General features: G+C 43.0%; 1 protein-coding gene across 1 annotated transcript; it reads right to left on the bottom strand.

The window, feature by feature from the left end:
• Window positions 1-2,385: 2,385 nt before the first annotated feature.
• On the bottom strand, window positions 2,386-16,046 carry frrs1a (ferric-chelate reductase 1a). The gene is made up of 17 exons (XM_079570145.1): window positions 15,985-16,046; window positions 14,302-14,506; window positions 14,085-14,221; window positions 11,899-11,993; window positions 11,511-11,658; window positions 11,109-11,231; window positions 10,961-11,032; window positions 10,754-10,852; window positions 10,409-10,559; window positions 9,620-9,733; window positions 9,312-9,427; window positions 9,138-9,224; window positions 6,412-6,509; window positions 3,839-3,897; window positions 3,621-3,764; window positions 3,481-3,536; window positions 2,386-2,566 (listed from the first exon to the last, which is right to left on the bottom strand). Exons 1-17 carry the CDS (start codon window positions 15,985-15,987, stop codon window positions 2,474-2,476), a joined length of 1,800 nt encoding a protein of 599 aa, XP_079426271.1. The 5' UTR covers window positions 15,988-16,046; the 3' UTR covers window positions 2,386-2,473.
• Window positions 16,047-27,886: the final 11,840 nt, after the last annotated feature.

The raw sequence follows: 27,886 nt of genomic DNA, 5'->3' as shown, positions 1-27,886 counted from the left end.
CATATACGTATATATTATACAGTACCGCGCATTTCGTACACAAGGCAACTCAATGCGCCGTACAAAAGAAGATAATGGGAAATTACAATCAGGTTAAAGTTAAGACAAAGCACACATATATATATATATATATATATATATATATATATATATATATATATATATATATATATATATATATATATATAAACATCAAGACATGGGAAATACAGGATGACCGGCCATTGACCGGGGAGCGGGCCTGAGGAAACATGTTCTGCCGCGCAGAACGATGGGGGCGTGGTTAGGGAGGGGCATGTGTGTGCAGTTGTTTACAGTCTGAAAGTCAGTGTTATGATAAATATAACCCAGAGTGCTCAGTCCTTGGCCTTGAAGGGAAAGTGTTGACAGCGTAGGAGAGATAAGAGGTCCAGCTGCTTCAAACCTCCTCACTCAGGAGGAAGCAAATTATTCCTGTAAGAGTTTATAAATTCATAACGAATTTGCCTTTTTCTTGGTCTCAGCATTAGTTCAGTTCTCCAGAGCAGGATAAACACTCAGTTAAGGCGGAGATGAAGAGGTTTTGTGGAGAAGCATTTGGAGAAAACCTTGAGAGACTTTGAAATGACACTTTCCCAAATAAATCTCTGGAGCAACACTGAATCAGTGCAACAATTCAACAGCTCGTTCCTCTGAGACAATTTATTTGTTTCCAGGTGAAGGTTTGCAGGTATGTTAGAAGAACTAACACACTAGCCCCAAACAGGTTTGCCTGCAGTGTCTTCCCTAAAAGCCATACAGTGCTACAAACATGCTAGTGAAGCAAACAGAAATGAACTGTGAGCTTGAAATTGGAGAATTCAATTGCTGATATGATAGCAATTGAATTCAAAGGCAGCTGTTTTGACGCTGAAAATCCATCATTATCCTTTATTCAATTTTTAATTTTTTTTATAACTTTAGACATGACCTTGGTATTGTCTAGTAGTATCTTAGAATATTGTACTATGCCCCTTGCACCCCTTAAGAATATAGGCAAGGCAAGGCAAGTTTAATTGTAGAGCATAATTCATACACAAGGCAATCCAAAGTGCTTCACAGTTGCATAAATACAAGAAAGCAAATAGAATCAATAAAAAATCAACATAAAATGGATCAATTAAAGTAAAAGGCAAGAGTGCAGATAAAATACTTTCAGTTGTCATTATGCACGGGCAAATAGCACTGTTTTCAGCCTGGATTTGAACATTGTCAGAGTTGAGGCCTGTCTCACATCCTCATGAAGACTGTTCCAGATTTCAGCTGCATGAAACTGAAACGCAGCCTCACCGGGTTTATTATTGACTCTGGGAACCACCAGGAGACCCCTCCCTGAAGTTCTCAGGGCCCGAGATGGTTCATACGGCTGTAACATGTCAGAGATGGACTTTGGTGCTAAACCATATACAATAGAATAGACGTCCTCTACAAGTGGTGTGTGTTCCTGCTTTGCTCTCTGCCGTCATCACAAAGGAGGCTCTCCAAAATCATCAGAAAATGGAGTCATGTGTTGAATTGATGTCAGTGCAGTGTATTTATAGAAGTCTGTCTATGCCCATGATCTTTGAGTCATTCTGCCAGTGGAATGAGATATGGATTTTTTTATTTTTTTTGTAGCATCGGTTCTATCGGCTTATCCTTTTATAGGTCAATGAGGATCAAGTCTGACCCAGCTGCGGTGGGTGTAAGCCAGGGGCACCCTAGAAATCATAATGAGACCCAGTAAACAGGGTGAGTCACAATCTGTGACTCAAATTGAAACTCAAACCCCTTTAAAGAGATAAATCATGAGTAACAGAGGCTTAAAAACATTGGTATTTTATGTTTTGGAATGAGGTTTATGTAAAGAATAGGCTGCAAGGACGGGTCAGGATTTCAAATAGCTGCAGGCTGTAGAGGGAATAAACAAGCCTTCACTTTGACGGTATACTAGAAAATGTATGTAATGAACACACTTCCCTAAAGATTCTCCTCGCAGTTGAGATCTGAATATTGTAGTAGAGATTTAGAAATTCCAATCGTCGGTATTTAAGTCTCTACTACAGCGACAGCTTCATGTTAAAGCCATGAAGAAGAAACAACCTCATACTACCCCAAGTCTGTTTTTGACAAGTATAATATGGGTAAAAGCTGTTACAAAATGAAATACTGCAAGATACATCATCTTTGGAGAAGACCTGTTTTCTAGACAGATGGAGTGAAAGTCAGGCTAAACAGACTTTTGAGGAGTATTCCCTCAATAATCATAGACTTTGTGATCTGCTATTGCTACAGCAACTTAATCTCGTCTGATTCTATAATATGATGTTGTTTGGCATTAACTTATTCTCCTAATATATCCTATTCTAGACATAGAAAATGAATGATGATTTATTACTGTTATCAATAATCATTACAATAAAGTGCCGATGTCTGTGTTCCTGAGAAGACTATGTAAAGAGAGCCTGCCTGTCCTTCACAGCTGAGAGATACAGGAGAGTAGTGCAGACAGCAGGCCAATGTTTCCCAGCACCACCGTGGACAGAACCAGGAGCTTAAACCAGGAAATCTGCGAGACAGTGTCGGGGTAAGCACTCTGGTCTTCTCCAACATTCAACAGAAGATTGGAACAGAGGGGTGCAAATACAGTGGGAGGAAAATGTATGTGAACGCGTTGGAATTTCTCACATTTCTGCCTAAATTGGTCACTAAATGTGGTCTGATCTTCATCAAAATCATAAGAATGAGTAAACAGTGTCTGCTTAAACTAATACCACCCAAACATTTACATTTGATCATGTTTTTAATGGCCATAACGTGTAAACATTCTCAGGACAGGGAGGAAAAAGTAAGTGAACCCAGGAATCTTGCTAAGTTTTGTAAAGAGGAATGGTCCAAATTTCTTTCTGATCGTTGTGAGATATTTAATACAAGGGTTCACTTACTTATTCACATGCTGTTGTGAATGTCTCAGGTTTTTCTGCAAAATATCTTGATAAATTTGTGAATTCATTTTTCTATTGATGATATCAGTTGTCCAGGCAACAAAGCAGCCCCACACCATGATTCTCCTGCTCCAGACTTCACAGTGAGGAGAGGTGTTTTGATGTTGGCGTGCTGTTCCATTCCTCCACACATGACGTTGTGTGTTCCTCCCAAACTATTCAACTTTGGGTTAATCAGTCCACAGAATATGTTGCAAGTAGTGCTGGGGAGCATCCAAGTCCTCTTTACAAAACTGTTGCAGTTCAGCGAGATTCCTGGGTTCACTTACTTTTTCAACGCTGTCCTGTGAATGTTAACATGTTATTGCTTTTAAAAATATGATAAAATGTAAATGTTTGGGTGGTATTAGTTTAAGCAGACACTGTTTTATTATTCTTATGATTTTAATCCAGATCAGACCACATTTTATGACCAGAAATGTGAGAAATTCCAAAGGGTTCACATGCACATTCTTCCCACTGTACCTCTAAAACCTACCTTCACTCTGCCTTCTGATTGGTCAGGCAGAATGGCCCGTTGGTCGTCAGCTTTAACTGTAGAGAAGAATAAATTCAGATTATAAAAGGTATGTTCAGGTATTACAATATATATACATATATATTGATGGACCCAATTACATTTAGTCACATAGAAGTGTCTGTGAATGAAGAGGAGGAGCCTAAACGCCAACAGCCAGGACACGTAGCCAATCAGAATGTGGATTGCTAACGACGACGGCAGCGGGAAAGTTGATTGGCCGACTCCGAGGAACATGGCCGCCACTGTCAAAAAGGATTTTCGTTTTTTTATTCAAAAGCCCAATCTGGATATGATATTTGAGCAAAGTCTAAGTTACCTGCCATGGCCTCGGTGAGCGAGCCCACGCCCCAGTGCAGCCAGTTAAAGATGAACCTCCTGGACAGAACACACCACTAACATTACACAAGGCAACACTGGAAACACATGACTTGGATAATCGCTGCAATTGTTGAAACATTTGAAAGCCAGTCTGACAAAAAAGCCGGTGGATCATTGTCACATGGCGTGCAAAAGCCTTGTTTGACAGATCCAGAAGTGAGTTGACACATGTGGTAAAAATAGCTTGGGTGTGAGCTCTGGCAGCAGAGGATTGCGGGTAACGTGCGTGAGGTGTGGGGGGTGTTAATAACCAGACTGGGGCAGGAGACAGATTCAAAATAGGCTTTCTTCAGTACCTAATGAGAGGAACGTAGTGTGCATGATGAATGATGTATCAAGGGGCATTCCACTACTAAACAATGTATCGACTTTACTTATAAAGCACTTTAAAAACTTTTCAAAGTGCCGCACACACGTCACAAAACAACATGATGCAAAGTGTTATGCAGGAAAATACAGCCAAAAACAGAAAGACAAATCCAGTAATGCAAACAACACGCTGTAGGAAATCTGAAACATCTTACTCAGTGATAGAAAGGCTGCCAGAGAAAGTTTCAAGAGGGATTTAATGGGCAGCCAATGAAGTGAAGCTAAAATTGGTGAGATTTATTTATGTTTCCTTAAAAGCCGAGCTGCAGCATTCTGAACGTGCTGCATTTTCACACAAACCAACTAAAAGGGCATAACAATAGTCGAGTCGAGTCACAAAGGCATGAATCACACTTTCAAAATGATGCCTCCACAAGATAGATTTGACTCTTGCAGGTTGTCCTATGTGACAGAAACTAGACTTGACCACACCAGAAATATGTCGGTCAAATTTAAGACCAGGGTCCATTTGAACACCCGAATTTGACATGAGCGGCTTCTCAAAATGAGACAAAGAGCCCGAGTCAGCTGGAGCAGTGTGACTGACAACACTGGGGCCGAAAATCAAGGCTTCTGTTTTGTTTTAGTTCAGATTTAGAAAATTCAACATCCAAGATTTTATGATGCGTATGCAATCTAAGAGGGATGCACCGATACCACTTTTTCTAAAACCGATACGAGATTTAAGTACTCGCCAATACCCAATACCGATACGAGTACAAGGCATTTTCTTCAACATTCTTACTTTTTTCACAGCAGATTGGTTTGTAATTAGTTTACTCATGTACATTTCCTTAAGTAAAGTCGGCGACACATTTAAGAGCAGTTATATTAGAATTGTGCTGATACCATTTATTTATCTAAGATAAGATAAGATAAGATAAGATTAGATAAGATAAGATAAGATAAACCTTATTGATCTCACAAAGGAGAAATTCACTTGTTACAGTCGGCGTTCAAGAAGAAGAGTTAATAAAGTGCAGCTGATACAGAGATTATTGCAGATGTTACTTTACAGTCTTTGTAACAGTCTGACAGCAGTGGGGATGATGATTTATTTTATTTTCATTCAATATAATTTTTAATTTTTATTGCACTGTCACAAAAAAGCCCATGTCCCAAAGCTCCCAGTGCCTGTGCTTTCTTCATGTATGTGTTTTTATTTAACAATAGTATTGGGATGTTACTTAAATGGTCTCTTTTCGTCTTTACTTCAGCTCCTGTAGATTTTCTCGTGTGTTTGTAGCAACTTAGCGAGTAGCTACAGCATTTTCATTGTTCTGCTGCAGCTCATTTTGGCTCAATATAAACATGTTGTATGTCTTTAATTTGGATTTTCTGAGGACTTTTTAGTCGCTGGGTTAGTTTTTCAGATGAATAAACCCCTGGGCATAAAACGGCGTCAGAATGGCCAAAACTGCTAACCGCGAATTAGCAACGTTAGCTAGGTTAACAACATTAAGCTCTGGTTAAATCCAGCACAGACTCTGATTTAGAGAGCGCAGTCTGTAATAAAGTCAGCTCTATGTGGATTATTGTATTTACACTAAAGAATTCTCCAGTTTGTTGCTTCTTCTCTCCTCAGCTGAGAGCTGCGCCTCGTAGCTGCGCCTCGTAGGTGCACTGGCCGTACGTCAAATGGTATCGGTTTCTGGTATCGGGACCTCATGAATGAGTACGAGTATGAGTACAAGCATGTGGTATCGGCCCGATAACCGATACTGGCGTTGGTATCGGTGGAGCCCTACAATCTAAGAGGGGCTTGATTGTCTGCAGTTCATCTTTCTTAAAGATACATCAGTGTAAATGAGGAACGCAATGCCGGGTTTCCTCAGCAAAGGTCCAAGAATAGATCCTTGTGGTACCCCCATGACAACGGGCCGAGGAGGAAACAAATTCTCCAAGACCAACACAGAAGGATCTCCCTCTAGTGGTCAGTCAATGGAACAGACACAACAATCTCATGTACGTGTGGCTTAGATGCCTGCTTCTGGGCACTTCACCGTATATGTTTCACAGATTACAACTGTGTAATTTTAGAAGTATCTTTCCCCGTTATGTTATAAAGGCCAGTCAGTGGTTTTGAGTATCAATCCTGTTATAAAACCATGTTGCACAGGTGGAGAGGGTGAGGATTGTAACCTGTGAGAGTCCGGTGGAGGTCTGAGGCAGGCTGCGAGTGGCTGGAGCAGGGACAGGGCCAGGACACAGCAGCCCAGGTACGGATGCACACCTGCATGCTGGACACAGGAGACAGGACAAAGAGACAACGTTACAGCCATACACAGCGTCACATAACTTCCACTTCCGTCTTAATGCGCTTACAGATCCAACAGGCCACTCGGATCATCACTTTCAGAAATAGGAAGGGATTTTTGCGTCTGTTGCATTGAGTGACCAATAGAGGGAGACACTGTACAAGGAGGGAGCTGTTATTGTTTCATTATGAGATTATTATCCCTGTCCTTGTTCTTCCCCTCTGAGAAGAAGGTATGTACATGACGTCACACAATTGAGAGTAACTACTTTGGAAGTGCATTGCCAGAACTAGGGAAATCAAGCTGAACCGGTTTTAAAGAGGGGGTATTATGCTTTTTTCAATCACACAGCACCAGTCTATAGCACACTACAAAATGACCAAACCTTCTGTTGGTCTGTAAATGCAGTAAATTAGAATAACTGCCTTGTATAAAATTGCTCTCTCAAAATGGCTGTAGTGAATGTCTTGAAATAGGCCTCTGTCTCTTTAAGAACCTCTGAGCCTTTCCGACACGCCCCCTCCACACGCTGTCTGTGGCATCAGTGGGGAGGGGGTTCTGCTGAGGAGCAGTGGTTGGTTACTCGGCTGGTGACGAAAGCTCGGAGGCGTCTCCAAGAGGTGGGGGCGTTCCTAGGAGGACTCAGGCAAACCTATCCCTAAAATGGCCGCCATCAGAGTTTTTACAGATTACTCGAAAATACGTGAATGTGCCAAGGCAACACTTCAGGCATGTTTTTAATGAGGGAATGACATAATAACATGATGTAAAGCTTGAAAAAGTCGATTTTGCATAATACCCCCCTTTAAGATAACCACAATCATAAAAGAAGTAAAGTAGGTTAACTGTAAGAACATTAGAAGCCACGGTTTACCGCTGACATTTTTCACAGCGACGTACAAGCCGCTGCACGACACAAACAGTGCGTAAACTCACCGGTAGTTGAGCGATGCAGAAGGACACTCTCCTTAAAGTTCGCCATTTTATACTCACTACTGCCACCTCAGGCCATACGTGTAACTGCACATTCTATATTAAAGGAATAGGCCACCGTTTTTACATACTAAAATATGTTCTTACCTCACTTTAGACGTGTTAATATATCCCCGTCTGGTCTTTGTCCGTGCGCTCTGCCAGGCAAACGGAGCACATACGCAGCCTCTCCCACATGTCACATAGCTCCGAAAAAGCTCACGATAGAAGCTACCAAGCTCTTCCACGTGTTCCCTATTTAAATAAAGTTACGTGAAGTGTTTTCATGCGAAGTATATTTACACAGAAATGTAGCATGTCGATTTTAGAAGCAAATAAAAAGGGGGACTATATTGTGAGGCGTAATGATACGAGGAGTAAAACGTCCGCGCAGTAACTCCTAAAGGTTATTGACGGAAGTGAGCGGGGGAAGTCTTTAGGAGTTACTGCGCGGACGTTTTACTCCTCGTATCATTACGCCTCACAATATAGTCCCCCTTTTTATTTGCTTCTAAAATCGACATGCTACATTTCTGTGTAAATATACTTCGCATGAAAACACTTCACGTAACTTTATTTAAATAGGGAACACGTGGAAGAGCTTGGTAGCTTCTATCGTGAGCTTTTTCGGAGCTATGTGACATGTGGGAGAGGCTGCGTATGTGCTCCGTTTGCCTGGCAGAGCGCACGGACAAAGACCAGACGGGGATATATTAACACGTCTAAAGTGAGGTAAGAACATATCTTAGTATGTAAAAACGGTGGCCTATTCCTTTAAGCTCGTGCATGACGGCAATTCGGGCCGAAGTGACACATTTTTGAGTGACCGTACAGGATTTTAGAGGCAGTTGTGGTGAACAGGTCTGAGCTCATTCTACACATTAGGATATGGCTGGAACATGTAGGGGGAGGAAAATACTTCATTTTAACATTTTTAAACTCCTTATAGTCCCTTTAAGATCCACCCAAAAAACGATTGAAGTCAGCAGTGTGGGACCTCTTTAGGTAAAATCAAAGCTGACCACGGTGTTGTCACATTTGGATGTCCGTCATGCAAATCCTTTGCAGATAATCCTTCGCTGTAAATGTCCAAGGTAAGGAACAAACTGCATAATTCCCAATAAAGTTTGTCCAAATGTTCGGAAATAGCCGTCGAAACTGGCTCAGGAGGATGAAAACAAAAAGGAACAAAAAGCTAATGCGCTAAATGCTTCATCGTAATAAACAAAAAGGAAAGTGAAAGCGGTTCACCAAGTCCCGTTATTCACTTTAGAAACATGTCTGTTCAACAAAACATCTCACAAATAAATCAGCAGCAGCATAAGTTTAGAAAACATAAAACCTATAGACTGTGACTAATAAAATAATTATGATAATTATGATCATTATAATGTAGTAAAGTTGATTGTTTTGTATTATTCAATGTATTTCTTTAACGCAAAGGAGTCTTAAAGCCTCATTACTTGTAGAAACAGAGACTGTTTACAAGTTCAAGTATTAAAAAGCATTTTAAAACTAATAATATCAGTTGTTTCCTTCCAATTGTTAAATCGCAATATTTTCTCTCTCAATAATCGTGATTCAAACAATGTAAATCGTGACATCTCTGTCCAGAACACGTGTGAAGTGCGGCCGTACCTTGCTCCACCCTCTCCTGTAGACGAAAGGCATGCAGAATCCCACCGCCGTCAGCAGCACCGTCACCACCATGAGGCCCCTGTGAACCTGCACCCGACATAAGAGGTCAGCCCGGGCAGAGTCCCCCTCACCAAACCCCCCTCCCCCCTCCTCTGTCCGAGCGAGAGCGTCTACCTGGAACCACAGCTTCTGGCCCAGCAGCGAGCGAGCGGCCCACTCCTCTTTGTAGAAACTGGCGATAAACGTGCCCACACTTCCTGTTAGCATCCATGCTAACAGCATCAGGGCTCCTGCAGGAGAAGCGTACATGGATTTGATTTCTGGAGCAAGCATCACAGGAGGAGGTGCTATAGCGAGCTTGGCTGGGACGGCTAACAGGTGAATGTATACTCCATACTTTCTCACGCTGCCATTTAATGTTGTGATTTGTACTTGTGAATGGTTTATCATGTGTTGCTTGGTGCTATCATTCCATTACTCACCATGTGCCTTGAGAAGGGTGGGCCCGCGGCTGCCCCGAAGCATGATGGGATTTGCAGTCAAGAGGACTTTGTGTTCAGAGACCAACGGCTGCTGGCTGTGTCTCCCGATCTGCCCTGAAACAGTCCAACAAGAAACACGGCATGAAATCTATCTGAGCGGACTTGGAACTGTGATGCAAATATGAAGAAAACAAGAAAGTGTTATTAAAGGGGCTGGATGCAAGTTGGCCATTTTATACTCACTACTGCCACCTCAGGCCATACGTGTAACTGCACCTTCAATATTAAGCTCGTGCATGACGGCAATTCGGGCCAAGTGACACATTTTTGAGTGACAGTGCAGGATTTTAGAGGCAGTTGTGGTGAACAGGTCTGGGCTCATTCTACACATTAGGACATGGCTGGAACATGTAGGGGGAGGAAAATACTTAATTTGAACATTTTTAAACTCCCTATAGTCCCTTTAAAAGTGACATCTAATGCAAAATGGACATTTGTGAGCTTTGAAGCAGGTTATTGTGGTTTTCCTGTAGTTAGGACTTGGACTGGCTATCTCTAATCTTCTGCTCCAGGTATGCTTTTGACCAGGGAACATTATTACATTAGTATATGGTTAAAAGCTGGTTAAGAAATTACCCATTAACCAGAAAACGGTCATTTATGGCTTCCTGGTGTTGGAATCAAAATCACAGCTTCCTCTACAGTGCACTGTGGACAGAAGGCCATAAACGCCGTGATAAAAGTCGTGATAAGAGCCGGGACAGGCTGTGAGCTCAGGTCAGCGTGTACCTCTGTGGGCGGGTCCACTGGCCACAAACAGGAAGTACGCCTGGTTCAGGTCGAAGCGCTCTGACTCCTGATTGTTGGGTTTGGCGGGTCGACTGAAGCGGCATTGGATGACTCCGTCGACCATTCTCCAGGACACTGAGTGCAGACCCGACTACACACACGCACACAAGCAAAAAGGTTCATCAGTTTAAATGGGACTTTGGTGTTTTGCAAGACTAATTCTCTGTGATTCTTTTAATGTGGCTTGATTTGTGTGTGTGACTTTATGATAGAAACTAGTGAATCAGTGATATCCATTTAGCATTAAATGTAACTCAGCTCATGGAGGCAAACTGATGTAGTCACCTGAGTCTGTTCTTCTGGATGAGTGCGTCCTGTCAAGATGGCCGCTTCCACTGACACCCTGCCGTCAGCGTTCACACACTGGTACAGGTCATCATCGCCCTGGGGACAAGTAAGACCTGAAAGAACTCTCTCATACGAAGCTGTAAGCGCTTTAAACTGATGTTTATTTGGTAAAGATTGGTCAAACACCATGTCTGTAAGACTTACCATCCAGGTGTCCCGGGACAGGGCCAAGGCGACGTACCCGTCTGATGGAGCGCTCAGCTCAAACGCTACAGACTGAGGAAAAATCACTCAGCGTTAGTCTGTACTGTAAAGTCTGAACAGTGGTGCTAAAACTAAACTGGTACTGTACCTGTTTCTGTGGTGGACCGTGTGCAGTGGCAGACAGGAAGAAGCAGTGGGGGCCCTGGGACGGGTCACAGCCGGGCGGGTCCAGGAGGCAGGTCTTATACAGGCCACACCCCTCCGAGCTGAACTGAACAGAAAAGAAAATGTCTACTGTTAAAGCTGCTGCATTAAAGGTCACACTTATCTGATCTCGGGCTGCAGGATTCTGCCTATGGGCTCTTATTAGCCCCTCCTGGAACCGCCATGGAGGGGTTTGAGCACCCGAATGATCCTAGGAGCTCTGTTGTCGGGGGCTTCGTGCCCCTGGAAGGGTCTCCTGTCAGTGATGATGTGTGTCAGATAAATGCCACCTGGCCGATCCGACAGGTACGTATACAATATATAGCAGGACATGTGGAGTACTTACGGGTCCCGCCAGAACCGAGGAAGTGGTTTGTGGAGGCGGAGCTAAGGTGGGCGTCGGCTCTGGGGGGCGGGGGGTTACTCCGTGCTGAGAGATGATTGGTCCAGGGATTTTGACCCAGAATACATCGTAATGAGAGACAACAGTCACACTGGAAGAGGTCACACAGCTTTACAATTATATTTACACGACAACATTTATAAAGGGCATCCATGTCACTGCCTTCACGGTTCAATAAAGCTCCTTTAGTTTGAATTTTAATCCAACTTTTGAATGTCTCAATGTAGCGAGATGTGCTTTCTGTTTAATATCTCGGGAATGGAGTTTGTCAACACTCTGACCGTTACTGGCCCCGTCCACATGAATGCAAAGTGTGGTGTGGCGTACTCACAGAAACTGGACTTGTGCCGGGGCGGGTGAGGGGGGTCTCCACAGCACTCGGACCACCTTCTTATGGGACTTACTGGTGTGACTGACCGCAGAGCCCTGAGAAACAAGCACACAACAGCACTAATATTCATGATAATACTACTGGAGGAAAAGTAAGACGACTATGGAGTGCACACTTTGGGAAGTCTCTGCCCCCGATCACAGCCTGGTCTAAAAACACTACTTATTCAGGAACAATTCTGTGTTGCCTTCACGCATTTCAGGAACTACTTTGGAGGAGGGGCTTTCCTGTAGCTCTGGGGAATTTTCAGACGTGTGTAACACGAACAGTCATCCACAAAAAAACGGAAACTAATTTTATCTGCCAAAAGTACTTTTTACAGTCGTGTCTGTTATTGACAAGAGTTCATGAAATTCAACTGTTAAATTTTGCAAAATCAACATGGGATCTTGATTCTCAATAGAATAGCTCAAAAAGTGCATTTCCTGTGTGGTTCCATAATAGTCATTTAAAATCCTATCTATTGAAATTGGGGAAGAATATATGATTTGTAGACAGACACAAACAAGTCCATCTTTGTTCCAATGAGCCGTTTTCAGTCTAAATTTGTGATTTTTTTTAACCCATCGCATAGATTTCCCCCTAAATCTCCTTCCATGTGTCAACATTAAGGGACACTTTTTAAAGGGACACATTCCCCTAAACACTGCACATGGTTTTCTGAATAAGGACCCAATAGAAAAAGCACTACATTCGTAGCTTCAAAGTGCACCTTTGTGTTGAAAATAGGATCTTTTGGCTCACATCTTTCTGAATCTTTGGGCCAGATCCAGGCATCCATTTTCTTCCGCTTTATCCGGGGCCGGGTCGCGGGGGCAGCAGTCTCAGCAGAGATGCGCAGACTTCCCGATCCACACACACCTCTTCCAGCTGTTCTGGGGGGACCCTGAGGCGACACCAGGCCAGCTCGGAGACATACTCCCACCAGCGTGTCCTGGGTCTTCCACGAGGTCTTGTCCCACTGGGACATGCCTGGAACACCTCCCGCGGGAGGCGACCATGAGGCATCCGGAACAGATGCCCTAGCCACTACCCAAATCTCATGACCACAGGTGAGGGTGGGAACGTAGATCGATCGGTAAATCGAGAGCTTTGCCCCGACTCAGCTCCCTCTTCACCACGACAGACCGATACAGCGACCGCATCACTGCTGACGCCGCACCGATCCGTCTGTCCATCTCTCGCTCCATCCGTCCCTCACTCGTGAACAAGACCCCGAGATACTTGAACTCCTCCACTTGAGGCAAGGACTCCCCACCGACCTGTAGAGGGGAAGGAGAACCATGGCCTCAGATTTGGAGGTGCTGATCCTCATCCCGTCCGCTACACACTCGGCTGCAAACCGCCCCAGAGCACGTGAAGGTCCTGGTTTGTTGAAGCCAACAGAACAACATCATCCGCAAACAGCAGAGATGAGATCCTGAGGCTCCCAAACCGGACACCCTCCGGCCCCTGGCTGCGCCTAGAAATTCTGTCCATAAAAGTAATGAACAGAACCCAGATCAAAGGCAAATTATTTTCTGAGTGGCGGAGCTCTGTGCTTTGTGAGAGGAGGTGACTGCTCTGATGGGAGCACCACTGACATTCATTTCCTCGTTTACATTGCGCTGCCTTGTGTTCTTGCCTCAGGATCTCACAGGTCAAACTAAAAACTTTATTCACCCATCGTGAGCTAAACAATCTTCATGTTTCGAGAAAGAAAGAGCTACAGTTTCCGCTGTCGCGCGGATCATCCCACTTGACGAGAAACAAAACAAACGTGCATGTTCACCCCCCACTCCCCACAGCCCCTCTCCAGGCCGCAGAGTCCATCTGGTTGGAGGATAAAGCTTGTCTCCACCCCAGTACTTCTCCTTTAAATGCACTAGTCTGAGTGGCAAGATCAGAGAGTGCACTCCTCCTTAGCGCAAAATGTTAAAATGTTGCGTCTTTGACACACAAGATCGGGCCCAGTGACTTGTGAATGAAAACGTGTATAAAAGTGAAAACATGCCAGTGTTTCGAGAGTTTCGGGAACTTTATGCAAACCATGAAATGTGTTGAAGGTTTTGACGCATGAGCAGTGTCTTAAAGAAATGAGTTCAAGTTCATAACCCTGTCACCTGTAAAACCTCCCCTCTCATTACCTGCCGCTTGTTGCAGGTGAGCAGCTGTGTGGAGCGAGGGTCAGTGAGGATGAAGGAGCCCACAGCAGTCGGGGCGTCCTGAGCTGGGTCCCGCGCCTGGAGGAGGAAGCCCTCAAAGTCCTGCCCCCACAGAGTCACTGCAAACACAGAACTGTAACTAAAGCCACAACACCCTCAGCTCTGAGCTCTGCTGGACTGTCGGGTGAAGTCAGCGTACCCTGGATGAGTTCTCCCGGGCTGAAGGTGGAGCTGTTGGCCTGGAGGTAGTACGGGCTGGAGCTGGTCTGGCCCTGGCTGTGGTGGTGGGGCTCCATGCTGCTGCAGGCTTTGCTCACTCTGCCGTTGGCGTAGGACAGCGCAGGGGCCCAGAGACAGGGGCACAGGAGGAGGGACAGGAGACAGGACGGGCCCCATGGAGACATCTGCAGAGACACATCAGCAATACAGTCTATCAGATACTCCGCACTGTCTTCTTTCATTTGTGTGTTCAAGGAGTTTACAAGAGAAACCACCTGCATTGTTGGAAAAATAAAGTAACTTATAAAGTATTTAATTGACAGTAAAAGGACCAAGTTACAACAGAAGTCTTCATTGTAGAGCGGGTGGAAAATGTGTGTGAACCCTTTGGAATTTCTCACACTTCTGCCTAAATTGGTCATAAAATGTGGTCTGATTTTCAGCAAAATCATAAGAATAAGTAAACAGTGTCTGCTTAAACTAATACCACATAAACATTTACATTTGATCATATTTTTATTGGCCGTAACACATGTTCACAGGAGAGCGTTGGAAAAGTAAGTGAACCCAGGAATCTGGCTGAACTGCAGCAGTTTTGTAAAGAGGAATGGTCCGAGATTCATCCTGGACAACCTGCTATCATCAGTGGAAAAATGAATTCCCAAGTTTATCAAGATATTTTACCCCTCCTGGAACCGCCACCTTAACGTGGTGGAGGGGTTTGAGCACCCGAATGATCCGGGAGCTCTGTTGTCGGGGCTTCGTGCCCCTGGTAAGGTCTCCCAGGGCAAACAGGTCCTCTAGGTGACGGGTCAGAAGCCCCTTATGAGAGACCAACAGGCCCGGATAGAACCATGAGGTCGTCCTTCTGTGGACCCACCACCTGCAGCTCCAACAGCTGCCCCCACGACCCGGAAACGGAAAAGTGGAAGAAAATGGATGGATGGATCAAGATATTTTGCATTAAAGAGCTGGTTGATCCTTCTTTTGTAGCAGTAATAGTTGCAGATTCGACTTTCACAACGATCAGGATGAATCTTGGACCATTCCTCTTCACAAAACTGCTGCAGTTCAGCCAGACTCCTGGGTTCACTTACTTTTTCCTCCCTGTCCTGTGAATGTTTGCATGTTATGGCCTTTAAACATATGATAACATGTAAATGTTGGGTGGCATTAGTTTAGCTATGATTTTGATGAAGATCAGACCACATTTTGTTTTTAGGCAGAAATGTAAGAACATTTTCCTCCTACTGTATTTCTATACACTTTTCATGTTTATCTTGGAGAAAATAACTGCGATCAATGATATTTTCACAGTGATTTTTAAACTATTTCTTTAAGTGAACTGAGTTGCTACGATATACAGTATTTGACTGAAAATACGTATAAAAGTTTCAAGATTACTGTTTATAGCCTCATCCCTTGCACCTCTTTCTTTTTAGATTTTTAATATATTTTTTTCCATTTCAAATTTCTTTTGTTGGAAAGGCCAGTAAGGATTTGAGACCATCGCACGGATCATTTAAATCAGGGATCAACAGAAACCTACTTCCTCCTTCCACAATCAAGCCCTGACCCGTGCTAGTGCAGCCTCCAGCAGTTAAAGCTCGGTGACTGGAGACTCTCGAGGTTCTTAGCTTTTAAATGAGGGTCGTATACTCACCATCTGCCCTCAGCTCATGTCCTGTACTTCCACTGTGTCGTATGTGTGAGTGTCTCTGCTTCTCTCTCTCTGAAGGAGGAGCAGAGGCGTGTCCAGCCTTATCAGAGGCAGAACACACAGCCGTAAAGTTTATCTGAGCATGGGGAATGCAGGACAGTAAAGACCTACACCAGGGGAGAGCTTTAAATATTCTTTCTGTCTGTATTCTTACTAGCACTTTCAATTCTTGGCATTTACTGATTAAGAGTTTAAAATAATAATGTTAACTGTATTATATTGAAAACATGAGCATTTTGTTTAACCTTCTATTTGAAGACTTGCATTGTGTGTGGCGCCCTCTTCTGGCTGAACGGTATATTTGATCAAAATGCACTTGACTTGCCCAGTTATTGGATATTATTAACACAAGCCAACAGTTAAGAGACAGGTACCAGGTGGTGCACGGTTCTGTCCATAAACATAAACACAGCTGCCAGGTCTGTGAAAAAGACAAATCAAATATTATACCTGTTTATGCCATTTGGTTTTCACCTGCACGTGTTGGTTTGGATTTGCATTTCTAAATAACTATTCGTTTTTCACTTTGGCAGTTGAGTCAATTAATGATTTGATCTGAACTGAGTAACGTTTTGATGGAACTGTACTTGTGCTTGTCATACAGTACTTTTTACTCCTACTTGAGTCATATTGAAGCATCTGTATTCTTACTTGAGTTAAAGAAAAGTTCATCATTCCAGTGTGAGTAAATCTTTAATTTTTTGTATTTCTGTAATTGAACTTAAAAGAGTGTAACCGTTTCTGAGGCAGTGTTGTTTTTGTCAAAGGAGAATATCATGATATCAGTTTGTTGACGTCCCTTTAAAATGATGATAATGTAAAAACAGCTCTTTGGTGATTCCAATCCTTATTTTCAATACTTATGGACCTAAAGTATTAAAGAGGGGGTATTATGCTTTTTTCAGCCACATAGCACCAGTCTATAGCACACTACAATGATGACGAAACCTTCTGTTGGTCTGTAAATGCAGTAAATTAGAATAACTGCCTTGTATAAAATTGCTCTTTCAAAATGGCGTTAGCAAATGACTTGAAATAGGCCTCTGTCTCTTTAAGAACCTCTGACCCTTTCCGACACGCCCCCTCCACACGCTGTCTGTGGCATCACAACAACACTGCGCTCGTTGTCTCAACTGTATTGAAACTACGATCGGTGCATTTTAATTTTTATTGTTGGAAAGGACCTACTGTTTATCACTTTGTGAACAATGGCCACACAGGATATTATTTGGAGACAAACCTTCCACACCGGACGCTTGGAAGGGGCTCTTGCCTGAAAAATAACTGCTGTTTGGAGGCTATCTCTTTGCATCTGCCATGCCCTATGGATCTCTAACTATACCCCCATGGACGACACCAGGATCTGCAGGAGCCCATACGATTCATAGACGGACATTATCTGTGCAGGTGGACAGTGGTTTTTCGAGGTTACCCGTTAGCTTGTTATAATCGACTACAGCTCATTGTTGATGAAAAGTCTGCAATAAACCACAAATGTGTAAAGCCAGGCTCATTGTGTGATCATCGTAAAGGCTGCTTCAAGTAGTTACCTGCTTTATTGACGTTATTTGTGCATAATATGCTGCCTGTTTTCAATGAATGTTGTGAAGGTGAAGGTTGTTAGCTTGTCGCGGCTAATAGTGCCTTAGCTCCGGGACAAACCACTCGGCTACGACTCACTGTAGATGAAATGTGAGCAGTAAACTACACAATCAACAAGCCAGGCTCCGTGTGTCATCATCATAAAGGCTGCTCCAAGCAGTTGCCTGTTTTAGTGACGTTTTCAATGCATAATATGCTGCTTGTATTCAGTGAATTTTCCCGTTAGCTTATCGCGGCTAGCTTGTTAGCTCCGGGAGAAAACCACTCGGCTACGACTCACTGTAGATGAAATGTGAGCATTAAACTACAAAATCAACAAGCCAGGCTCCGTGTGTGATCATCATAAAGGCTGCTTCAAGCAGTTGCCTGTTTTAGTGACGTTTTCAATGCATAATATGCTGCTTGTATTCAGTGAATTTTCCCGTTAGCTTGTCGCGGCTAGCTTGTTAGCTCCGGGAGAAAGCCACTCGGCTATGACCCATTGTAGATGAAATGTGAGCAATAAACTTCCAAATCAACAAGCCAGGCTCCGTGTGTGATCATTGTTAAACGGTTCTTTATGTGTGTGGTGGTTTTATTGACTTTATGTGTGCATATTTCTCGTTTTCACGTGATGACTCGAGGTTTAGCTTAGCATTAGCTTTCTCCGGAGGCTCTGTGCATCATCAAGGCCCAGCGCAGAACCAGACACTGAAATAAGCGTTCTTGTCACCGGTTTTAATCCTGGGTGTTTCGGTAACAGAAACACTGATGTGTGTCTTTGTAAAAGTCTGCTGTGGCTCCGGTTCACAACACATGAAGCTAATCCTCCATGATGACTCTGTTTACATCTTAGGGCTAGACACTGCGGGGAGGGGGTTCTGCTGAGGAGCAGTGGTTGGTTACTCGGCTGGTGACGAAAGGTTGGAGGCGTATCCTGGAGGTTCGAGGCGTTTCCTGAAGGAATCAGGCGTTTTATCCATAAAATGGCTGCCATCAGAGTTTTTACAGATTACTCGAAAATACGTGAATGTGCTAAGGCAACACTTCAGGCATGTTTTTAATGAGGGAATGACTTAATAACATGATGTAAAGCTTGAAAAAGTCGATTTTGCATAATACCCCCCCTTTAAAGGATCAATTACTTTTTTATTGAGCAGGGGTGTAAAACTCACTTTGGGTCGTGGGCCGCAAATAACAGAGAAAATGTTTCCAATAAATAGATAATAATGAGCTGTGATTTGGTCAAAGCCCCGACTGTAGCTTCATTAATAAGAACGGCTTACACTTGTATTGCACTTTACAAGCCTGTGTCACAAGTTCTTCAAAGTACTACATAGTTGTCATTATTCATTCACTAAAGTCACAGCCGCCCTGGGGCAGACTGTCCATTTACCACGTGGCTATGTAATGTGTTGTTTATATCCTTAGCTCTTATTATGTCAGTGCCCTCTGCTGGACACACGTGGAACTCTTTTTTTTTTATTTAATGCCGATCATAACTCTATCAAAACTCTACCATAACTTTTGGGGACATTCCTTGCACATTCCAAGGCTTCAATTTTAATTTCTGGATATTTTGGAGCCGAGCCAGGACGGATTGAAGAGCTTCCATTTCGTATCCGCCGGCTACGCAGAAATTAAAATAATCTGTATTCTTAAACATATCCTGCATAATTCTTTTGGACACCTCAGTGTTGACTTTTTCATGTGTTTTTTTTTTTTCAATCTCTTTTGTTGGAAAAGCCAGTCAAGGGAGGGGACAGCCCAGGGAGTATCAAGTACATGTCCCATTCCCCTCACTGCTCTGAGTTCTCTCCACAGTAAAGTCCCCTCAATGAGGAAAGTGCAAATGAAGATTTTCTCCTAAGAAGTGGGACACCAGTAGTATGCAAATTAGCACAGTGAACTGGAGTGTTTATCTAAGTTTGATCAATCAACGGAGAAGAAACATACGAAATAGAAGACACATTTATCGTGTAGTTGCAATAGTCGGGATGTTTCTGCTTTGTCGGTTTGTTTAATTTTGGCACTTTGCTTAACTCAGGTGCCAACCAGAGTCAATGTCTCCTGTCGAGTGAGGAGGTCCAGTCCTAACATGGGGCCCCTCCCCTCCCTACTCCGGCGGCACCACAGGCCCAGGGGACAGACAGGAGCTGATGTCAGGACTGTCCAGTGCTCGTAGTTCAACAGCAACTGCAACAGACGACCACAGTGACTTAGTCTGATGGAATATTGCCTCAAGACAGGGAAGTGGAAAGTTCCATATTCAAAGGAAAGAACCTGGACTCACTCATTTGTTTTTTGTGGAGCCAAAACTCACAACAGCAGGCGTCATCCCCAAGGGCACTTCTCCATTCAAACTGAGTCAGACCCTCTGAAATGATCCCGTATTCCCCAGTTCATGGCGCACTCAGAGCCGGCCACATCTCAGAGGAGGAGGAGGAGGAGGAGGAGGCCTGGGGGTTAAGTAACAGTAAACCTTACCCCATCGACAGCTTTCCCCGCTGATAAGGAGCGACAGGCCGTAGGAGAGTTGACCAGGAGCCGCGCTGGAGCCAGGGCGCCGCGTGCAACATGTTTGTCAGAGTTTGGACACGTCAATAATCGTGCACTGCTGAGAACCACCCTCTGCTCTTTGGAAATGCCATTGAAATCTGTGCAGGACTTTAAACCAGCTGTTTCTGCTGATGAAGCTCCATCTGCTGGTCAGAGACAGAACTGCAGAACAGAATGAACCCTAGTCGCGTAAATTCAATTAAGTAGCCTATAGGCTTCTTCTGGAGACACACCTCGACATTGGTGCAGTGCATATGACACATTAGACTTTTTTTTTTTGCACAAACATAGTTAACATAAGAGTTTGATTGTACCCACATTTCTTTAGTTTGGCCATTTTTTCCGTATTGGACATTGAAAGGAAGTGACATAGAAGAAGGCAAGCCATTTTAAACTGTTGCCGTGCCAACCATGTTAAAGGGACTATGCAGAGTTTTATTTTCCTCCCCCTACATGTTCCGGTAACGTCTTAATGTGTAGAATGAGCTCAGACCTGTTCACCACAACTGCCTCTAAACTCCTGCACTGTCACTCATTCAGATCCGAAGTGCCGTCATGCACGAGCTTAATATAGAAGGAGCAGTTACACATATGACCTGAGGTGGCAGCAGTGAGTATGAAATGGCCAACTTGTATTTAGCCCCTTTAAGTCAATGGGAAATGAGTCAAATTGCTGTGGAACTTTATCTTTACTTCCTGTCAGCAGCTTAAAAATTCTGCATTTTCAGCCCAACATTTCTTCATAAAAATTGCAGCTTCATTGAAATATATAAATATATAATTTATCACATTGTTATTTTTTATTTATTTATTAGCGCAGTATAGCACATCTGTAATAGGCCCATATGTGGAAGTCAATTTTTTTAGAATTAAAAAAAAGACATAACATTTCCACTCAAGAGAAGGCAGACATTTGGGGAATTTGTATAAACCCACCCGACATCTTTCAATAATCCTGTTTGCGCGGTGCCAAGATGTTAGTTATACTTAACATTTAACATTTTTGTTTATGACCGTCAGAGGTGTAGCAAAGGCACCAAGGGCCCTCTGGTGGCCGTCCTGTGTACTGCGTACTGGGAGAGAGGACTTCTCGCGGGCAGGAGTTGGTCACTTGACAACTCCCATAATGCAGTTCTCTGCATAAGTTTCCCTCAGAACAGAAAGCTTTAGGTCATAAACATAGACTGTAGAAAAAATGGACGTCTTATGCTCACTCCTCCCCGTTTACCAGAATGACCACGGCCGTGGGGGAATTGATGGCGGATTTACAGGCTCCCCCTCCCCAGCTCTGACGAAGCATGTTCCTAAAAAGGACATACGGGCGGGATTTTCACCGTAGACTCCGCCCTTGCGTGACGTGTAGCTTGCGCTGCTCCAATGCCAACAGTCCGAGCCTCATTAAGTACGAGATTTCAAAAAATCATATTACGAAAACCAGCCTGGTTTCATATATTGTTATTAACCCAGCGTTATCTCAGGAGGAATATCTAGCCTAGTCTAGTGTTGAAACAATTGAAACCAGGCTTTAAAGTAGTTTTTAACGTGTCTAAAGTCCAATGCTTTTCAATGGGGGCCTAGCGGCGATATGGAGGTACTGCAGCAACGGCGGAGCAATGGCGGCCCCCACGTTTGTGGTCAAAAAGCAGGGCAGCCAGCGGCCATTGGTCATAAAGAGTGTCACAATAAAGTGGTTTCACTGTAGAAATATAATCTGGTGGAGACATGAGAACTATGTCTGTCACTGCTCATTATAAGTTAACATCAGGGAACCATGGCTCACTGAAGCAGCAGCAGGATGGGGATAAACAGCGCCACAGCGTGTTGGTGTAATTGCAGCTCCAAAGGAAGACTGTGTATATTAAGCATTTGATGTAAGTTTATAAAAATGCATCAGTGCACGGGGCCCTTGCTTGTTGGGGGCCACAGGCAGCTGCCCGCCTTGACTTATGGGAAGCTACGCCTCTGATGACCGTCTAAATAAGGTATCATCGTTTAGAATCTTGCGAATAAAAAAAAATGTCTGTTAACGTTTTATTGTTTGTGCAGCTAACAAAGTGCACATAAAAAATGAAGATAAGCAAATGAATGGATCTATGCTTGTATCTGTATAGTGTGGTGGCACGGAAACATATAAACTACATACATGTAACACTGCAAGAAATAGACAGGGAAGTCCTGACAACTTCCTTGTGTTCACAGGTTTTCAAAAACACTGAAATAACAAAATAATAAATGTAAAGTATACAAGCGATCCGGGGCTGTGGAAGGCCATTTAGTTTAGACAAAAACAGGGCATTGTTTCGGTCATTTTATAAAACAGCGCTAGAGGCCTGGACGCATCAGTCTACTGTTGCCAACCACCAAAACATCCGGCAGAAATTTAATTCACAAACGTAAACAACAGCAAGAGTTTTCTAGAACAAAAAGTGAGCTGAACAAATGCACAGGAGTGACTTTATGTGGGAATGTAGGTAAACAAACAGGATATTGATAACAGCCGGTCTCATTTCCATATTCAAAAGCAGGAGGAAGTGTCCGCTCAGTGTGCCGTAAGTCCACAAACACTAAAGGAGCAAAAGGATTCAGGTAGGACTGAAAAATTCACCTCTTAAATACTACTGAAATGACTGATTAGATTCTAATGGCGATATGTGTTTGGGAATCCGTGCATGTGATGGGACAGCTGTGCGGAGCCAAAATGAGCCATGATGAGTTTAGACTGATCGTAATGAAGGCATAGGGGCTCCTTTGTGCCTTAGTCAGCACTGAAGCAGCGCTAGTGGACTACACTGAACATAAACTTTACTTATTGTCCTGCTGTGTGTGGTTTGTGGTGGTGAACGATAGACACATTTCCACTAAAGTTAACCTGATCTAATGAAAGTGTCCACGTTAGAGAAGGAAACTGTGAGTCACTAAAGGGTGGCTACTTCTGACTCTGAGTGATGACTACTTAACATAGCATTGAAAGTATCCGGTGCTGTATGTGCAGTACAGGTTACCGCATGTGTAGCAGTAGAAGGAGTATGTGGTGGTAGGGACTGCATGTGCGCCGTATCTGAGGTGGTAAAAGTACTATATAGTAGTTCACGGACGCAGTGAGTTGCCTTGTGTAGGAAATGCGTGGTATATATAAACATAGCATCTTTATATATGAATGTTAAAAGTATCCAGCTTCATGCAGCCGGTGGCTTAGTGGTTGGCTCTGCACAGTTTACAGCCCAGGGAAACAATGATGCCTGTGTGTTGTTCGTGGTGACGGGGAATTTGCCTTTCTAATAGCGTGGTTTTAATTTGGGACTACCATGTAACTGGAGTTGGGATGTGCAAATTGTTTCCATAGAACTGATGCTTTAAACAAAGTCCACTGTGTGTTTGTAGAGTTCACTACATTTGCTTATGTTCGAGAGAAGCCTCCGGATCCACAGCAGTGAAATAAGGTAGGAAGGAATGGATTTATTTGTATAGCATTTATAGAAAATAGAGATCACGCCACACTCGACTGGGACCACCACCTTGGACCACCACCTGGGACCACCACCTGGGACCACCACCTGGGACCACCACCGACCACTCACTGACCACTTTCACACACAAGCGATGTTGGCGGAGTTTCTTGTCGACGGACACAATGGCCGCATACACCCATGAATAGTACCTCATAGAACCAATGAATAATTCCTCTGGGGGGTTAACCGTGTCCCGCTATAATACATCTACATGTAAAAACTCGATGGCAGACAGAATGCAGAGTGTGGAGAAGCACAATAACATGTTAATACTTAACATACAAAGGAAATCTTTAATGAGAGGAGGCTTCTGTAATTACAAATGTGGGCTGACAGAAAATGAATACATAATAAATCTTAAGAGCGCCACATCAGTACTTATCTATAGGTAAAGGCAGTGGTTCTCAACCTTTTGGAGCCACAACCCCATTAACAGTTAAAGAGGTAAATAAATAATGACACTCTGGTAAAATAGCAAACACATGCTACAATGAAATATTAGATTTGATGCTAATGAAAATATGGCTATTTTATAGAAATTATCTGGCGACCCCCCCAAATTTGTCTCACGACCCCCTTTGGGGTCTCAACCCCCAGGTTGAGAACCACTGGGTAAAGGAATTGGCTCGACTACTTTATTGACTTTAATTATATTTTCAATTTACAGAAGGTGCAGGAAAAGGTTTGGAGCTCACAGGGAGTCAGCGGGAACCATGTTTACATACACTTCAAAAAAAAGACACATTTGCATTTTTTTTCTCACTGCCTGACATGAAACCAGAATTAACTTGTATTTTTTATCATTTAAAAAAATATTTCTATTTGTCAAATTCCAGAAAAATGAAATGCTTTTGTACTTTACAAAACCAAAAGTTTACATACATGTCATTAATATTTGTTAGCATTGCCCTTAAGCCAGGGGTTCCCAAACTGTGGTTCGCGTACCAATGCAATTTCTGTAACATGGGTCATAAAGAGAGAGGAGCCAGTGTGGCGTCTGATCCGAGGAGCGAGTCTGTGTCCGTAAACCCGTGACTTTGTGTCTGACACTGAGCTGTGTGGTGGAACATGTCCTGCATTATCTTCACTTTAACTAAAGCTTCAACCATTTGAATCTGTACGACTGAGGCAGACGCAGAGGGGGCGGGGCCAGAGCGCAGAGTCTGATGTTCAGAATGAGTGACCAAAGCAGCGCTGGGTCCCCGTGGTCCCAGTGGTCCCAGTGGTCCCAGTGGTCCCAGTGGTCCCAGTGGTCCCAGTCCTGGACACTGGGACAAAGCAAAAGACTGAGCTCTACCCCTTCACACTAGCAGGCTTGTTTTCCAAATACTCCAAATCTGGCATTTTCAGGACATTTTTTGGGCATAATTTATATATTCTTAATAGCCCAGAAAATATTGAATGTAGAAAACCTGCTTGATTTCACTGTAATAACGTAGGAAATAAATACAATATTACATGTGATATTCCCAGTGTTTCCCAGTTAAAAGACTATTTAAATAAACAAAGCCAGTGTTTTATTACTACATTATATAATTATTTTGTGTGTTATGTCCGTTTGTCCGTCTATCCCCGCCCCACTCTGCGTACCCAGGAAGAGCATAGACCAAACGTTTACCAGCTCAGTGTCATTTCTGGATTATCAAAATATCTCCACAAGGAAAGTGTTTCTCCGGCGACTCCTTCCCATAGGAATAAAACTAGGAAAGGGAAATTAGCCACAGTTTGTCTAACGGACTTTCCTTTCAGATCAGGATGAACTGTCTGTGGCTGTCTATCCTCGGTGAGTGCTTTTATTATTCTTTCAATCACTGCCTTTTTCAACACTCTAACTGTCAAATTCCCATCTTCAGCTTCGCTCGTCATCAGGGGGAGCTTTGATTCTGGCGAGAATAAAATAAAATGTCCACCAAACAATAGTAAGTTCAGCATGTGTCCCTAAAGCAGAGGTAAGCCAGTATTGTATAATCCAAAGAAAGGAGGGCTTCTCAGCGTTTTTAACCACAAAACTGACAGAAAGTGCTATCAGGAAATAGTTTAACCTCTTAACTCCCGCCTGAAGAGAGGATCTTTCTCCTCACGTCATCAGATTTTTTTTCCAATCATTCAAATCATTTTTTTGTTGGGTATTCAACTCATTTTTGTAACTTTTCTGTAACTTTTTTGTCATTTTTTTGGTCATTTTTTGTCACTTTTTTTGTCATTTTTGTTATTTGTTTGGTCAAATTTTCATCAAATTTTAGTCATTTTTTGTAGCATTTTTTGTCACATTTTTGTCATTTTTTGTCATTTTTTTGGGTCATTTTTTTGTCAAATTTTTGTCAATTTCTTGCGACATTTTTGTGACATTTTTACCACTTTTTCATCAATTTTTGTCATTTTTTGTCATTTTTTTGGGTCATTTTTTTGTCCAATTTTTGTCAATTTCTTGCGACATTTTTGTGACATTTTTGCCACTTTTTCATCAATTTTTTGTCACTTTTTTGTCAAGGTTTTTGTCATTTTTGTTATTTTTTTGGTCAAATTTTCATCAAAATTTAGTCATTTTTTGTCTTTTTTTGTGTCATTTTTTGGTCAAATTTTTGTCAATTTCTTGCGACATTTTTGTGACATTTTTGCCACTTTTTCATCAATTTTTCGTCACTTTTTTGTCAATGTTTTCTCACTTTTTTGTCACATTTCCGTCATTGTTTTCGTCTCAGTTTTGTCGCTATTTTCACAACTTTTTTCCAGAAGCTTTTGGATTGGGGTAAAGCCAAACTGGAGAAAATGTGCTCGGTTCAGGTGGGAGTTAAGGGGTTAATATGAATCAAACACCACTCTCTGTTTATGCCGTTGTTTTAAGCTCATAAAACGGGCCATGTTGTACTAACGTTAGTACAACATGGCCCGTCTGATAGTAAAATAATTCTCTCTGTATCTTTTTCCAGATAAAGATGTTGGGTCCAGAAAGTCCTCCCACATGATCCTGGTCAAGGAGGACTTAACCTGGGAGGAGGCTGTGAACTACTGCAAAAAGAACCACAGAGATCTCGTGACCATCAGCACCAAGGCCCAGCAGAAAGAGGCGAAGGAACGGGTCAAAGAGGCCGACAGTGAGTTTGTGTGGCTGGGGGCGTACTACACCTGCTTCCTGGAGCTGTGGAGGTGGACCATGGAGGGGGACTTTATGGTCTTCACGAAGTGGAAGAATCGCTGCCAGGCCAGTGAGTGTGGGCAGGCCGCTGCCATGGAGAAAAAAGGGCACCAGTGGGTTAAAAAGTCCCAGCGCGAAAGTTACAACTTCATCTGTGAGGTGAACGCCGCAGGCTGAAAGAAAGAAACAAAAGAACAGAAGAAGAAAGATTAACCTTTCATGTAACAATTATAAAATGAGTTTGAAGAATCGTGTCATAAGCTAGTCTTTAATTCAGTCCGTTTTTTTCAGAGACTGAGGCTTCACCATATTTAGTTTGTACTCCTCCTTTGTGGTCTCTGTACTTGTGTTCTAGTGGTTCATTTTAGGCACTGTACATGTGGATGATGTAATGCAGGGGTAGGCAACGTCAGGCCCGGGGGACAAAATCCGGCCCTCCAGCATAGAACCTTTGGCCCTCAAGATGATTTAGAGAAATAACTTCATACAAATCAGAGGTGCTTTAACCGTGGTAGAGTTTAACCTCTTAACCCCTGCCTTAACCGAGCACATTTTCTCCAGTTTTCCTTTACCTAAATCTAAAAAGCCTATCAACTGGAGCTTGCTGCCTATATTTGAAAGCTAAGACCGTCAAAACTGATCGACGATTTTTTGCGCAGGTTGCCGCTGCGTTGTCTTCACTTTTTGGGAAAGATCGAACTGGAGAAAATGTGTTTGCTTAACCTCTTATCACCCGCCAAAACCAAATCCATTCTCTCCTCTATGCCATTGTCATCACTTTTTATTTCCCTTATGTGTTTTTGTCACTTTTTTTATACTTTTTTGCTGGATTTTTGTCTTTTTTTGCTGGATTATTGTCACTTTTTTGCTGGATTTTTGTCTTTTTTTTCTGCTGGATTTTTGTCTTTTTTTTTTTGCTGGATTTTAGTCTTTTTTTCTGCTGGATTTTTGTCATTTTTTTCTGCTGGATTTTTGTCTTTTTTTCTGCTGGATTTTTGTCACTTTTTTGCTGGATTTTTGTCTCTTTTTTCTGCTGGATTTTTGTCACTTTTTTCTGCTG

The sequence above is a fragment of the Gobius niger genome (genome assembly GCF_951799975.1).
Source record: "Gobius niger genome assembly, chromosome: 13".
Lineage (NCBI taxonomy): Eukaryota > Metazoa > Chordata > Actinopteri > Gobiiformes > Gobiidae > Gobius > Gobius niger.
Note: the sequence above shows the minus strand (reverse complement) of the source record. Positions and strands in the feature narration are given on the sequence as shown.